This window comes from Stenella coeruleoalba (genome assembly GCF_951394435.1).
Source record: "Stenella coeruleoalba genome assembly, chromosome: 2".
Taxonomy (NCBI): domain Eukaryota; kingdom Metazoa; phylum Chordata; class Mammalia; order Artiodactyla; family Delphinidae; genus Stenella; species Stenella coeruleoalba.
The window spans coordinates 123,679,164-123,694,622 of NC_137147.1; the positions used below are offsets into that span (position 1 = coordinate 123,679,164).

The following is a 15,459-nucleotide window of genomic DNA, read 5'->3' on the forward strand; positions in this document are numbered from 1 at the left end:
TCCCTCACTGGCTCTCAATCACACCTTCACCTGTGGTTGTTAGGGTTTCACGAGTCAGTCTCATCTTTCCGACAGACACACCATAAGCATGTGGAGGACAGTGTCTTATAATCCTCTGTACTCTTGTCCTCAACCCAGACACAGTGGCCAGCATGGTGCTGAGCACAGAATATGTGTTCAATAAACACATAAAAATGCTGACCTCTCATCAAGCTGGGCCCTGGGCCAAACTGGGAATAGGAGACTCTGGTTTTCAAACCAGGCCCTCTGCACCCCCAGCCTGACAGCAGAGTCACCCCTCCCACAACAGCGCAGTTTAACTTTCTCATTTTTGAACTGGGACTTCCTCACACAGGTTTCGATGGTCTTGTTTGTGTTTATTTTTCTGGCTGAGAGGAGAAGCACTTCCTTTCTTCAACTTAATAGCTATCTTCCAACTACTGCCTCACTCTCTCTCTGCTGTTAGAGGGACACCACTGACTTCTTGTTTTAAATTTAATTGCTACTTTCAGCCAGCGATGCAGCCCCCATCCCAGCATTGTCTGGGCTCCTGGGTCAGCTCCACCAAGTCCTGCTGGGCTCGTCTTCCTCATTCCGGACTTCACCCTTGTCTTGCTAAACTACATGTCATTTCTTCAGAATGGATGCATGGGAAATAAAATTTCTGAGTTCTTCCATGTCTCAAAATTACTTTATTTTGCCTGCATGCTTGGTTGATCATTTGGCTGCATACAGAATTCAGTAATTATCTCAATTTTCTGCCAGGGTCAGTTTTCCTGTTTGTTTTTCTTGGTCTTTCTCATTCCTGCTGCTGGTTTTCTTCAGAGAGCTGATGATCTCTGGTTGACCACTCGTATTTGAGAATGAGGCACAGAAGGGCCAACTGATGGAACTCCAGATGTGAGGGTGGCAGTCTTCCATTCGGGACTGGCGGGAGGGAAGCTGGGCTCTGCCCCCAGTCCCAGAGGGTGGGCGCTATGCTAGAATACTAGGGTCCCTCCCCTGCTTCAGCTGTCCCTGAACAGCTTATCACACAACTTCGGAAAAGAGCCTGAAGATAACTTCCTAACAGCCCGTCAAGCTCCCAGTGCCAGGCTGGGCATGGTCAGCAATGGTAACTCATTATTTTCAGCCAACTCCTCCCTCCCACTCCATTCCCAAGTACTAGACTTCCTCAAGCATCTTGCTTTCATTCTGGTTGTGACTCTCCATCTGTTCCAGTTTTGGCCTCTGTTTCTTCAGTGAAACTTCCATCCACTTCTGCCCTTTTGTCAAAGGGTGGCCTCTGCTTCTCTTCACCACCATGGTTTGTGCTATGCTGCCTTAACCACTGGATTAGTGGAGTACTGGGATGGAAGAGGGGTGAACATGTGGCTCAGTCTGCTGGCTTAATCCAGAAGTTGCTATGGGAGGTTAATCAGATAAAAGGGATACAGGGAATGACTTCAGAGTTTTAAGCACTGCTGTGGATAAAGTTTCAGCACTGTTGAAAGGCCCATGCATGCATAAACACCCGGTACAGATTCCTGCATGCTTGTTACCCCTTTTCACACAGGGGGACTCTTGAGGCCAGAACCTCTTATAATTCTCCTAGATTCTAGCAGTAATTCCATTTGCCTAATAGACCACAAAATAAGAGGCCAATAAATTCTGGGCAATGAAAATGGTCCATTGAAATAAGCTCCAGATTCCAGAATCGCTGAAGTCCTAAGAGCAGGGGACCCACCCACTCTTTTTTTCTGATTGCAAAATGCAATCAGAGGCTGTCTGTCCTTTAAGCCAGCCCCTTGGAGAACACAGACAATCAGACACAATCCCTCCACTGAATAAGCTTATAGGCCCTGAAGGTGTTTTGTTTCGGTGTTCATCAAGCCAGGGATATGTACACAAGTTAGGGTCCCAAGGAAATGTGACTGTAATCGGAGTACATTGGCTGCAAGTGTACGTTAGCTGATGAGGCCTTAAAGAAAAGCCAAGCATATCTGGTCCCAGGTCCATGCAGACATGTCCATCCATTTGACTCACCCACTACCGGTCAGCAGCTTTGAGGCAAGTTGCACATTAGAGGCGTATTAACTTGATTTCCTTGCTTCTGGAGGCCAACAGTAGGAATCATTAATGATGGGACTCCTGATTTATAGGGACTTGCTGAAAAATAGACAATGTTTGTGTTTCTTCCCCCAACTCACTCCCACTTTTATGAGCGCTGTTAAGTTTCATTTCAGCATGTTAAGTAATTTGTGACTCACTGAAATGAAACTTAACTCAGTCCTCATAAAACAGAGTAAAATGGTATTTTCGTGTTTCATGTTATGGTTTGAATCAGCCTGCTATTTGGAGCTTAGTGGAATCTTCTCAAAATGCCATTTTGGAGCCTCTCGTCCCTGCCATTCCCCACCAACTAGTCACCATGTTTCTCAGAATTTCCCAGAACTCCTTCTGCTACCCCAAAATAGCAAAATTTATAGCTAAAGGAACAGTGGGAAAAGCTAGCAAGTAAACCATGGCAACATTTCTGGAAGTGCTGTCTTACATAAAATTTGGATGATTTCTACCTTTTATCCACTATGATAATGGATAGATAACGACATTGATGAATAGGTACAGACCCTCTGCTCACAAAACCCCTGAGATATCTTTTTATTACTATTACTCTTCTTCTCTTTAACCAATATTCCTTGCCTTACTCATCCACAAGGACCACAGAAATCCAGAACTTTCCACTTTGGCAATCACTGTAACTAGGCATAAATACTGTATTTGTACTTAATTTCTTAGTCTTATTTAAATATGCTCAATGTTATTATAAAACTTCATTAACTCTGACTTTACTAATTTGGATTTTTGTGAGAATTGAGTTAACCTTGGGCTAAAGTTAACCTTCATAGATTCTCTCTGAAGAATGAGCACTCTTAGAAAAATTACAGATGGGATTTTTAACTTCCTTCAGAAAGCAAGTTGTTTCTCTCATGAGGTGCTTGCTGGCAGGTGTGCTGCCATATCCCAGGACAGTGGTCCTTTTGCTAGGACTGGTGGGCGGCCTGGAGGCAGTGGGTCTCTGGGATGCTTCCAGGTACAGGAGATGGTACTTCCAAGAACTGGCAGGCAGCTGTCTCCCCATTGTCAGGGTGAGGCTCTAAGGAGCGTGAGCCCCACCTGCTGTACAGCACTGTGAAAGGGGCCACCGTCTGCGCCGCCGTGCTCTAGAGCCCCCTGCCTTGAGGGGTCGTGTTTGGTTAGCACTAAGTCTCAGCGCAGGATGAGTAAATGCAAATGATGAAGATGGTGGTAGAGGCATTTGAGATGGACTAGGGGGTGGAATGGGATGCGGGTGGGAATGGGAAGGCGAGGGTACACATGTCATTCGTGTCACACCCAAGTGCAGGGCAGGCTCTGGTTTGATGGTGCCCTGATGACTGCACACTTAAGGCTATTGAAATATCTTGAGTGGCATCTCAAAAACCCTGCTGTACTCACTAAAGGACTGAGAGTTTCACTGTCATGGTATGGGGGAGATTCCCTAATTGAAAAGGCTGCAGTTAGAACCAAAGTCATGGAAGGGGCACACTGGCACTGATCGCTTAGAGCTGAAATCATGTCTGGCCACTTAACGTGGACCGCACTGGCCAGAAAATTTCAGGATTCTTAGAAATGTTTCCACATTGATAAGAACACTGCAGAAGATGCTGGTGAGAGGCTGGAGGTGGCTCAGCTGGTGCTGCTCTAAAGAATACAAGTGCTTTTAACTTGGGAAATGTTTGCTAAAGGAACATACGTCATTGGGCTGCACCATGGCCCATGCAAGTGTATAATTTAGGACAGAAACAGATCTTGCACTTGGCTTGCTAGCAGGTTTACCAAAGAACCAGAACCATCAGCCATTTTTCTTTCAATGATAATGATAAGATCATTGTTCACATCTCCACCAGAGGCTCTGCCCATTCTTTGCTACAATGCAGCAGCCCTGAGGGCCTGTCGCCCCTCCTTCCCTGGGAGGATGCCTGGCCAAGACTCTGGGGCACCAAGTGTCTATCACCCCTACATATTCGTATTTGATAACAAAGCCAGGCAGTGCCAAAGGAGTCTGGATACTGTCAAGTTTTTCCCTGAAAAATCCTAGTCTTAGACCAGTTTGGACTTTGCAGGGAAAAAAATCCACTAGGGTTGAAATGGTCGGACACCCTCCCTCCCTCCTTTCTCTTTTTGTATTCTTAAATGACATCTTTCATCACGCTAATGAATCACAGACATCCAACATCAGGATGGGTTTGGGGATTATATTCCAATGGGTGGAGCAGTCCCCAAAAGCCAAGCACAGTCACATCCCCAGGTACCACCTGTGAAGGCATCTGCTCAGTTTTACTATATCTTTTATAGCTAAACAAGCACAGCTTGTCCAAAAACGTATGTTCGTATACATCTTCCAGTCCCACCTAGTAGTCTATCTGCTCTTCCCTTTGTCATGATGTCTAAAGTTACTCCAAATTTTTTGAGATGACCCATGTTGCCACTACTCTTGCAGCACCTCAACTCTTGGGTGGCCTGCACTTGGGCCTCATGCTCAGTCACTGCTGAGGGAGGAAGGGGTGCCAGGCTGCAGGTGGCAGCACCACCAATGCAATTCCTCACCCAGGCCCCCGCCACCCTGAGCCCCTCTGGAGGGAGCCTCCCCTCCAAAGCCCTGCCAAGGACACAAGGAAAACACGTCACCTGGCACCTGCCGTGCACACAGAGGTCGGTCTCGTAGGGCCCGCAAGGCGTGCCGTCCAGGACCCTGTCGGCCACCAGCAGCGGGGACTCCTTCCCGAGGGGCGAGCAGTAGAGTTCACACGGCTTATCTAAGGAGGGAAAGGGGTGGACGTTGACGTGGGATGGGGTTTGGGGGCCATGCAGGGTGCAGATGCACATGAGCGACAGGCCAGCCCAAGAGACGAGAAGTCGGCATGGGATCAAGGTCACAGGTACATGGCACATGTTGCACCCAGCCCTTGGAACGCGTGAAACAGAAAATGGAGAAATCAGGTGAATGACATAGAGGTGAGGGCACTGTGGGCTTTTCTGTACCTTGTTCTCTTTATCCTTTGCAAAGACACAGTATTTCTTTTTCCTTAAGGTATTAAAAATACCAGGCAGAACAAACATTTTGTGGTGTGCTAACCTCTAAGCAAGTTGACTATGTATGAAGGGTGAGCCTGGGGTGGGAAAGGGGGAGGAGGCGAACAAGAAGGCCTCCCAGTGAGGGGAGCAGGCCCAGGGGTGTCTCCATGGCAGTGGCTTTTGCTAACGCTTTAGTGCTCCCCAGCCTCTGGATAAAAGCTGCAGGGCTGTGGTATGTGGTAAGAAGGCCCTGGAAGAAACGGAGCAGGAATAAGGAAGAGAAAGGGGACACAGAATCCTCTAGGACAACTTGTAAGAGCCATGTCCCCAGGCAGGATGGAAACCCTGGTTTCTGCTGCTGCTGGAACGAAGTGAGCTCCCAGAACATGCCAAGATCTCACGCCTTTGCCTAGATTGTTCCCTCTGCCTGGAAATCCCTCCCTGCACTTAGCTTTCTGGAAGATTCCTGGCACCCCAGAAACTTCCACTCCAGAGTTCTCTCTTCTCATGCCACCTCTGACTTGGACTCTTTATTTGCACTTTGCACACTCCTCCATTAAAGCCCTCAAATCCTACCGTCCTATAATTGTTTGAGCAACTCCCATATACAAGGGGATTTCTTATAAGGCGGATCCTGTTGCTACAGGAGTTTGAAGAGGATGGATTGTAATTACCTTTAGATTGAAGAACTGATGGAAATGGGAGCCCTTGGAGGACAAGGAACTGAACTTTCATCTTTTGTCCTCAGGTCAGTCCCAGGACCTGGCTCACAGAAGGTCTTGGTAAATATTTTCATCTTTCTATATAAACTTTAGAGTCAGTTTGTTGATATACCCAAAATAACTTGCTGGAATTTTCATCAGGATTGCCCTGAATCTCTATATCAAATTGGAAAGAATTGGCATCTTGATATCTTTCCATTGATATGGAATATCTCCCCATTTTTATAATTGTTTTAGTTCATTCATCAGAGTTTTGTAGTTTTCCTCATATAGATCTTATACATATTTTGTTAGACTTATACCTAATTATTTCATTTTGGGGGTGCTAATGTAAATGGCATTGTGCTTTTGTTTTAAGAATTTCAGCAGTGTTCCTTTTATTTTTTATTTTTATTTTTTGGCTGCACGGCACAGCATGCAGGATCTTAGTTCCCCGACCAGGCCTCTGTAGTGGAAGCGCAGAGTCTTAACCTCTGGACTGCCAGGGAAGTCCCTGGCGTTGTTTTTTTAATTTCAAACTCCACTTGCTCATTGTTGTTATATAGGGAAGCGACTGACTTTCGTACATGTACCTTATATCCTGCAACCTTGCTATAATCCCTTACTAGTTCCAGGAGGTATTTTCTGTTGATTCTTTTGGATTTTCTACATAGATGATTATGTCATCTGCAAATAAAGATAGTTTTCTTTCTTCCCAATCTGTATACAGTAAGTCCCCTACATATGAACCTTTAAGTTGCGAACTTTCAAAGATGCGAATGTATTATAAACCTATTTCAGTACAGTACTAAATAGCCGATTGTGTTAGTTGGGTAACCTAGGCTAACTCTGTTGGACTTACAAACAAATTGGACTTATGAACGTGCTCTCAGAACTGAACTTGTTTGTATGTAGGAGACTTACTGTACCTCTTATTTCCTTTTCTTGTCTTATTGCATTAACTAGGACTTCCAGTATGATGTTGAAAAAGTAGTGGTGAAAGGGGACTGCCTTGCCTTGTAATTGATCTTTGTAGGAAAGCTTCAGGATTATTTATTTTTTAATAAATGAATGGATTTTGTTCTTTTGTACACAACTGAGAAAGATAAATGCACCTTTTCTCTCTTTCTCTCAGTCACCGAATTCTAATGTGGTTTATACAATTATTTTGCAAAGGAACTTTCAGAGAGAGAAACACCAACATCTTTGTGCTGTCTCTGCAAGGCCCTTTGTCTCCACCATGAAACTTCCCCAGTGGGTCCTTCTGGTGGTCTCAGGTGAGCAAGGGCAGGGGTGAAAAAAAAAAAGGCTTCTAGAGCTGACTTGGCCTCAGTAGACCATGGCATCCTAGCTGGAGAGTTCTTGTCAGAGCAGACATGTTGTCTTATCGAGGTTCTGGAGCTTTTGTGATAGGGGGACATTCACTAAACTGTCACTGTGGTCAACAGCTTTCCATAGAGCTCCTCTCCCATGGAGCGCTGCTGATCAACATGATCAACAAAATAAGTCTTGTCTTAGAACACTAGAAAGAAGCTACAGGGGCACAGTGGAGATGTTCAACTTGGCTGTTCCAGTTAGCGGTGGAGGGTAGATTCCCAGGTAAGCAAAGTAACAATGATTTGTTTATTCATTTAACAAACATGGATGGAGCCCCTCTCTCACACAAGGCACTCTTTTGGCACTGCTTGGGAAAGAAAGATGAGTCATGCATGCCTTTCAAGGCCCTGGTGGTCTTATAGACAAGTACACGGCAAATCCCCAATGAGGCAGACTGTGAAAAGCTCATGGGTCTGATCTGAGCTGTCAGACGACAGGGCATACTAGAATGAATGATCCATTTCTCCAGCTGGCAAGCTGGGGGCAGTTGTCCCTCCATTTAGATGGAATAACCCAAGATGGTAGCCAGTGAAAGGAGAACTATGGGAGACTGAAATGTAAACTGAGATCAGGTTCTGGGAGGCTAACTTGACAAGATTTTGGAGGTGCTCTTTAGGACCCTGAGGTTTCCTTTGAGCATCTCAGAGAGCCACTGAGACAGAGGCAGCACACAGCCCCCATCTTGAATGGATGGGTATACCTTCTCCACATACTGGGCTTCCTCTAGTGTTTCACTGTAAGGATGGATCCCTTGGACAAAGCAGTTTCAAAACTATGGATTACATTTAAACTGAAGTGCTGCCTCAACATCTGGAGTCACTGAGCTTTGAGGAGATTCATTCAGTAGCAGTAGTAATGATGATGGTGCCATGCAGCATGCTAAGTAGTGTCTACGCATTTCAGGTGGGTGCTGTCACCATTCTATCTTACAGACGAGCGCACAGGCTCAGAGAACGTGCATGGCTGCCCAGAGTCCCTCAGTTGGCAGAGCCAGACCCTGGCCTCTTCGTCCCATCCTGGTTTCTTTCCACCATCACTGTTTTCTTTCTGAACGGAGAACTCTGGGGGTCAAAGATACCAAGGGGGCAAAATGGTGCTGCTGAAAACAAACCGCCAGTTTTATGAATGTTTATGAGTGTATACTCTGATTTAGGCAGAGATGAAAATGGGATTTGGGTAGAAAAGTAGAGGCTCTTTTGAGGTAAGTTAGAAAGACCAGACTTGAAAGGGATGAAGATCCCTTTCTGGGCTCTTTGGTGTGAACATCAGGGAAGTAGAGACTCTGCAAAGCAGGTGGTCCCAACCTCAGATGGAGGGGATTCTGACCATGACCCCAGGCAACAAGGTACACTCAACTCCACCTGTATTCCACTCTCCCACCTGCAGACACCATCCCCTGTGGCTACAGTAGTCTGGGAGCCCCAGGCCCCACAACAGAGTCCAGAGGTAATACTTCCTTCCTCTGCTCATCTGGAACTCCCTCCATTTGTCCATCTCCTTTCCTGAGGATTCTGCTCAGAATTCAGGGCACCTCACACCTCTAGGAAGGTGTAGCACTATGTCCCAAAGCAACTCAGGATAAACTTTATAAAACTCGAGGCAGCTCAGAACCTCTCGAAATTCTCTGAATATTCCCCTCCAAGCTGCCCTGGGCGGGCAATTAATCTCCTGATAAATGACATGAGGTGCTAGATTTCAGCTTTGGGCAGTGTCAACACTCCTACATCCACAGTTGTACAGAAGGAGGTCAAATCTTCTTAAAAGTTATACAACCATACACTCTAAGGAAAGAAGCTTGGAACATCCCTCTTGCCTGGCTGATGTGTGCTGAGATTAAATTCGGATTGAGCCTGACTGTTTGGGGTGGGTCCCAGCTTCTCACTGGTTCACTTGTCATCAGGACTTACACTTGGATGGGGAAGCCACAGACAGGGAATGTGAGATGGACTTGGGGTCTTAAGAGCCACACCACCACATCTGCTTGGTGGGGGCTTGGAGGGCTCCCCCGCTGTGCTCCAGGATGCGGATGGTGCAGACAATACTTGTGGCTCTTAGTGCTCTTGTTCTTTCTCTGCCAGTGGTTACAAACTCTTACTAAGGTGGAGACACTAAGGTTGAGGTCATCACAGGTGCTCACCCCAGCCCTTCCTGGCCCTCTGTGGGGTATACACGCTGAGGAGGCTGCTCAGCTCCCTACCCCCAAAGCTGCTCACCATGACCCCATAGCCAGGCCTCAGCTGATTGGACCAGCAGTGGCCACATGACTGTGGCTGGGCCGATCAGAGTCTTTCTCCTCACCACAACCTCATAGGCAGGCCTCATGGGGCCTCAGTTGATTGGACCAAGAATGGCCACCTGACCACAGCTGGACCAATCAGTCTCTCTCTCCTGGGAAATCAGCACTGACATTAGATAGAGAGGTTCTGTCTGCTCATGGTTGATGATGGGTCTCTAAGAAGTCTACACTCCCTCATCCACAATTCAGAAATTCAAAAGCTCTGAAAACTGCAAGCATTTTTTTTTTAACATATTTGGCAGATACATTAGACAGCAAAATTAGCCTTGACTGACATGAGACTGTTGGTAGTACTCAGTATCCCACTTAGAGACTGTTCATGGGTTGCCTGGTAGAGATGTCTGTTTGTCTGACTGTGGGGTGCTTCCCAGGACCCCACTGGGATATTAAATAATATATATTTGATGCATGTTGTTATTTTTCTAACACCTAAAATGCTCTGGACTCCCAACCACATCTGGCCCCAAAGGATTTGAATACAGGATGAAGACTTCATAAAAGGTGCAGTGGGCTGCCCATCAGCCTGTACGCGGACAAGTTGTGAGAAAGTCAGTCTGTAGCAGGAGCAGAAGAAATGGGTCACAAACGCAGGCTGTGGTGAACACGGAGAGAAGGTCCTGACATCTTCAGAGGCCCTGGCCCCAGACCTTCATCCCGGCCCTGGGGACCTGTGAGATACCCTGCATCTTTGCAACCACTCTCTTTTTCATTAAGCAGCTCTAGCTGGAGTGGTCAAGCTGGAGTCAGAGAGCCCTGACCATCAGATCTTCCATCCCTTGGGAGGCTCAGACCCAGAGGGGGTTCCACCATGTCGGGGAGAGGCAGCTGGGAGAGGGAGCTGGGAAAGCACCTCCACGTCCAGACACAGCCTTTGCCAAGGCCTCTGACACTTCAATGGGCACGTGGCCTGCTGGCCTGGGCGGGGAGGACTAAACTCTTGAAGGCTTCCACTTAAATGAGATTCCACAGGGAAAGCAGAAAGGGGGTGGGTTTGGCAACAGGCCATCTCAATGGGTTTCTGTCTAAAGGCTTTTCCACTTAGAAATATTTTCTAAGGAAAGTCTTTGTCTTCTTTTGGAGGTGGTACGAATTTGTGGTCCTGAGCCCTCCCTTGGAAAATCTACCTCTGCAAGAATTCCCTTTTTTTTTTTTTCAATAAGAGGAAAAAGAAAAAAATATAGCTTCCCCTTTCTTGAACTGTGCGTCACTCGCCAAAGAATTCCACAGCGATAGCAACGCTATGAATAGGGCAGTCATAATGGGCTTCAGAAGAGCCCAGAGCCCAACCACAGGAATCGTTCCTCTCATGGCTGAGCTAGAATTGTGCCTTTTATAAACCGAGTTGTGAGAGGAACACTTATAATCTCTATTCTCCCCCTACCTTCTGAATTGGGCATTTATTATTTTGTTTTTATCCTCATGAAACGCTCCTTAAAACAAAACAAAACAAAACAAAAAAACCGCTGGCTTCTGTTTATATTTGAGAAGGAAATGAAACCAAATATGCAAGAAGTCATGACAATTCCACCCCAGAGGGGGATGTGTCAAGCTACCCTTGCAAAGCCCTGTACTTGGGGTCTCTCCTTCAAAGGCAGAGTGCTTACTGTCCTTATCAAGTAGGGTTCCACTTTTCAGATCAAAGGTGGTGGCACTCTGGCTGTAATTATTTATTGCTTTGGCAGAAACAAAAAGCGAGTGGGTAAAAACACATTCTGAACACAATGAGCTTCCCCAAATAGCTGTACTTGGAGGCTTCCTGTAAGGGGGATCTGGGCAGACATCAGCCTCAGCCTCTGTAATGATAAGGAACCAAGGAGCTCAGTGATCCAAAAGTGGTTAGAAGTAAAATAGAAGTTTAATCTGGACTTGGAGAAATCTGTGGAAAAACAGACATTTCAGTGGGATTTCTGCATTGCATAAATGAGGCAGGAAAACTGAAAACTGGAGCAAGAGACCAAGGAAAGAATAACAAGGCCTTGCACATGGCAGAGAGGAAATGAGAGTGGGTGAGTCCGTCTTAGACCTGACCTCTTCTTGCTCCCAAGACGTGGGAGAGGACAGACAGGGGACCTAAACCATCCTTATCTGGTAGTCTGGGGATGGTTGAAGGTTTGGAAATGAAGCTGCTTCTCATCAAAACCTGCCACTGCGCTGCAAACACGGCAGCCCCTGCCAGCAATATCTTCCTTCCGATTAGGGGTCCGAGTGCGCCTGGGACGTCTAGAAGCCTCAAATGTCTTCCTGCATCAGACGAATGCCCAGGCAGAGCCACAAGGCTCTTTTGTGAGCCCCAGCTTCCAGCTGCCTGTCTCCTGTTTGGGAGCACGGGTCTCCCTCTCCCTAGTCTGCAGGGAAAGCCGAGGGTGTGAAGGCTCCATCTCCCTGGAAATCTGCTGGTTAGGCAACAGGGTGGCTATAATCACACAGCTCCCAGAGGTAGTGGTCTTTGTAAAAAAGGAAAACGTCTGGGGGAGCTCCCCGATGCTTTAAAATGAGCCCGCGGCTGGGTGGGCTGGTATTCTCTGCTCTGGTTTAGAACATCCCACGTCAGTTTGAAGGTGACGGGTCAGGTTGTTGGGTTAAAAGCTGCGGATCTGAGGCCAGTATTCCCTGTGCTGCCTGGGTCTACCCCCGTCACAGTTATGCACGCTTGAGCTTGTAACAGAGTGTATATTTCAGAGGTTCTTCAGATCACAGGGAAGAAACCTAAGTCCTGGCACAGGAACCTCATTCTCCTGCAAAGTATTCTGCCTCCTGCAAAATACTTCAGAGGCTGTGTAAAAATCAGGCCCAGTTGCTTGAGTTCTTATTGAAGCATCCTCACTCAGCACTCGTGAAATCTTTCTGTCTTACTGGAAGCCAGCTGGTTATCTTCTGAGTCAGCTCCTCCGGAACTGAGCTCAGTTCCCTCCCTGCTCCTCATGCAGCAGCTTAGACATGTCACGTAACCTGTAACCTCTCACCTTCTGCACGGGTGGTTTTGCATATTTAATGAGATGATATGAGCAGAGCTAACTTGAGCCTGGCACATGGTATGCTCCATAAATGGGACCATGTTGTCATCATTATAACACACTCTTGTTTCCTGAAGATGAACAGAATTTTAAGCATAAAAAACCCTGAACTAGGCCCTGGGAGATCCTTATGGACAATAAACAAACATCACATATCCTATAGACCTGATACCCCACCTCGAATTTTATCAGCCACTGGAAATGCTTGTAATGTCCAGTGGGCAGAGTCTCTTGATTTGGGAGAAAACTCTGGGAAAGGAAATGTGACCTGTGCTTATTATCATCTTCCCCAAGTTGTAAACTGTCCTGGAACAAAACAAATACAAACACATAGATACAATAAACAGAGTAGTGGTTACCAGAGGGGAAGGGAGGTAGGGGGAGGGTAAAGAGAGTCAACTATATGGTGATGGATGGAAACTTAACTGCTGGTGGGGAGCACACTGTAGTGTATACCTAAGTGAAAAATATAGTGTTGTACACATGAAATTTACATAATGTTATAAACCAATGTTACCTAAGTTAAAAAAAAAAAAAAACAACTTTACCCAAACACTCCAGTCAAGGAGTAAGAGCCAACCCAAGATGAACCAAGAAAAGAAATGCAAGAAAGCGTCACCACTGGAAAGAGAAACAGCAGACACACAAACCCGCTGTCCTGCTCCTGCAGAGCCTCGCTCTCCTCAACGCTGGCCTGGGCCCAGCAGCACAGGGTATTAGATGGCAGGCTGCCAGCGCACCCGCCTTGCTATGAACAGAACGGGGGTAGGGGGCGGGCAGGAGGTATCTGGTCCACTGCCTGCCTCACAGCTGCTTTTGGGAAATCTCAGAGCTGGGTCATCCAAGTTCAACTCCCTGTGGGTCCACGGCTGAGCTGGGCAGGACTGGAGTGTCCTCTTGGGTGGACTGTGGGGGTGGGGATGCCCTGTGGGTTTTCCTAGGAGGTGTTTATGGTCTTGGGGAGCGGGGGAGGGAGGCCGCTCTGAAAGGATGCACCATATGCCTTTACCGTCAACCACCACTGCTGTCAGCAGGCCCTTCTTCTTGCTGCTCAGCCGGTCATGCATCTGGCACTGCTGGTCACGGAAGCTGGGCAGGCCCTTGGGGCAGGGCAAGTTCTCACAGACCGCGTGCTCCACACTTGCGCCCAGGCAGTGTGTGCCTCCAGGCCCCGGGCTAGAAGGAAGAGAGTGGTCTGCGTTAACCAGACAGGCTGCGGAAATAGCAGGGGTGCTCGGGGTTCGGCCTCTCTTTTCGGAGGGGGAAGGGGCAGGCGAAGTTTCCAAAGCAATCCCCCTCTCCTCTTACACACCAACTCTCAGCAATCCCAGGCCCACGATGATGACATGTTAAGTGAGCCATCAGAAAAATGCAGCCAAGAACTGTAAATCAAGGTCATCTGGAATTAGAATACAGTGAGGATCAATCAGTTCACCAAGATGCACAAATTGTGTCTTTCATCTGAACTTACAACTTGACCATCTGTAACACTGAAAACCCCAAGGGGAATTTTTGGTGTGTGTGGGTTTTTTGACTTTTTGTCTCCTACAAAATGAAGACTTTTAAGTGGCTCCTAGCTATACTCCAGAGGTCACTAAGTTTCAGGATGGGTAAATAAATAGCTCTCATTTACTCTGTAATGAAAAGAATAAGAATGACTAATTCACTTGTTCATGGGCTTTGGGTAGAGACCAGCCGGATCCCAGTTTTGCACCCTTTACCTGGCAAGCGTGAGACCACACGTGCTCCATGCTGTGGTCTTGGGTCCTAGATGCTCTGTGCTTAGTCTGGGGCTTTAACCAGTGCTGGAGACCCAGTTGTGTTCTCTGGCCATGTCTGCACATGGGAGGGGCACTAAGGAGGAGCAGCAGGACCCTGGCCTAGCTGGCTGACGCTGTCTCTGCCCGGCTCTTCCACGAGGCCCTGGATGTCCTCTTAGGACTCTGACCTGGGCAACCTCAATGGTACCCTTCACCTCCACGATGCCAAGAGCATCACGATGGAGTAAGACTGTCCCCACCCCCTCGCACCATTCCCCCGGCACATTTTTATTGAAATTCAGCACAAATCACACCTGCTCCACTCAATGACTTTTCACAAACTGTACACACCTGTTAGCAAGGTGACATTTTTTGATACACTAACTATTTCATTTTGAATATTTCCTTTCCTCTCTCTGCCATTTCTTGTGTTCAGACAGTAAGACCACCCTATGATGATTGCCTTATGGAAGAGATATGACAGCAGAAGGGGGCAAAAGTCTTTAGGCTTTTGTGTCACAATAATCTACACCAGGAATCCACAAACTTTCTCTGCAAAGGGCCAGACAGTCCATTTTTTTGGCTTCGTGGGCCACGCAGTCTCTGTTGAAACTACTCAATTCTGCCACTGCTGGCCAAAAGCAACAAAAGACAATGTATAAACAAAAGGGTGTGGCTATGTGCCAATCAAACTTTATTTACAAAACCAGTGGTGGGCCAGATTTGACCCATGGGCCATAGCTTGCCAGCCCCTGGTCTACATAAATGTGTTCAAGGAAACATCTGGAGTAGGAGGAAAGGCGCTGCTCATACCTCCATGCCCACCTCATACACCCCAGACAACAAACACCTCTCCCACCTGGGAGTGGAGGCAGCCTTGAGAGATTACATACGCTAGGGGCTCCACAGAGGGTTCTGAGTTTTGATCTCAAAGTTAGGGAACAGCAAAACCTCTCTAAGACATCTGAGAAGAGAGGGATCCTTTGTTCGTTTGCCTGCCCATAGTACCAGGGAGGCAGCTAGAGCTCAGGGAAATGACTGCATGGCATGCTCGGATAGGTGGAGCCTCAGACCACCTCCCCAAGAGCCCCAGGCCCAAGTGCCAAGTGTGGGTAGATGAATGTATTTCTGTGCCACAAACCATGGTGCAGAAGGAACAGAGAGGGGCTGGCCCTGATGAACCATGTGGACCAGCAGGAGGGACATCTTTTCTG

At 47.3% G+C, this 15,459-nt stretch overlaps 1 protein-coding gene across 3 annotated transcripts in view; it reads right to left on the reverse strand.

Annotated features, from left to right (window-relative positions):
• Positions 1-15,459, reverse strand: part of ADAMTS17 (ADAM metallopeptidase with thrombospondin type 1 motif 17) — a 350,376-nt gene that overhangs the window by 104,449 nt on the left and 230,468 nt on the right. For all 3 annotated transcript variants that reach the window (XM_079912255.1, XM_079912254.1, XM_079912256.1), the window contains 2 exons: positions 13,495-13,661; positions 4,711-4,838 (listed from right to left, as the gene is read on the reverse strand). In XM_079912255.1, coding sequence (XP_079768381.1) covers positions 4,711-4,838; positions 13,495-13,661 — 295 coding nt within the window. The remainder of the gene's footprint in view (positions 1-4,710; positions 4,839-13,494; positions 13,662-15,459) is intronic.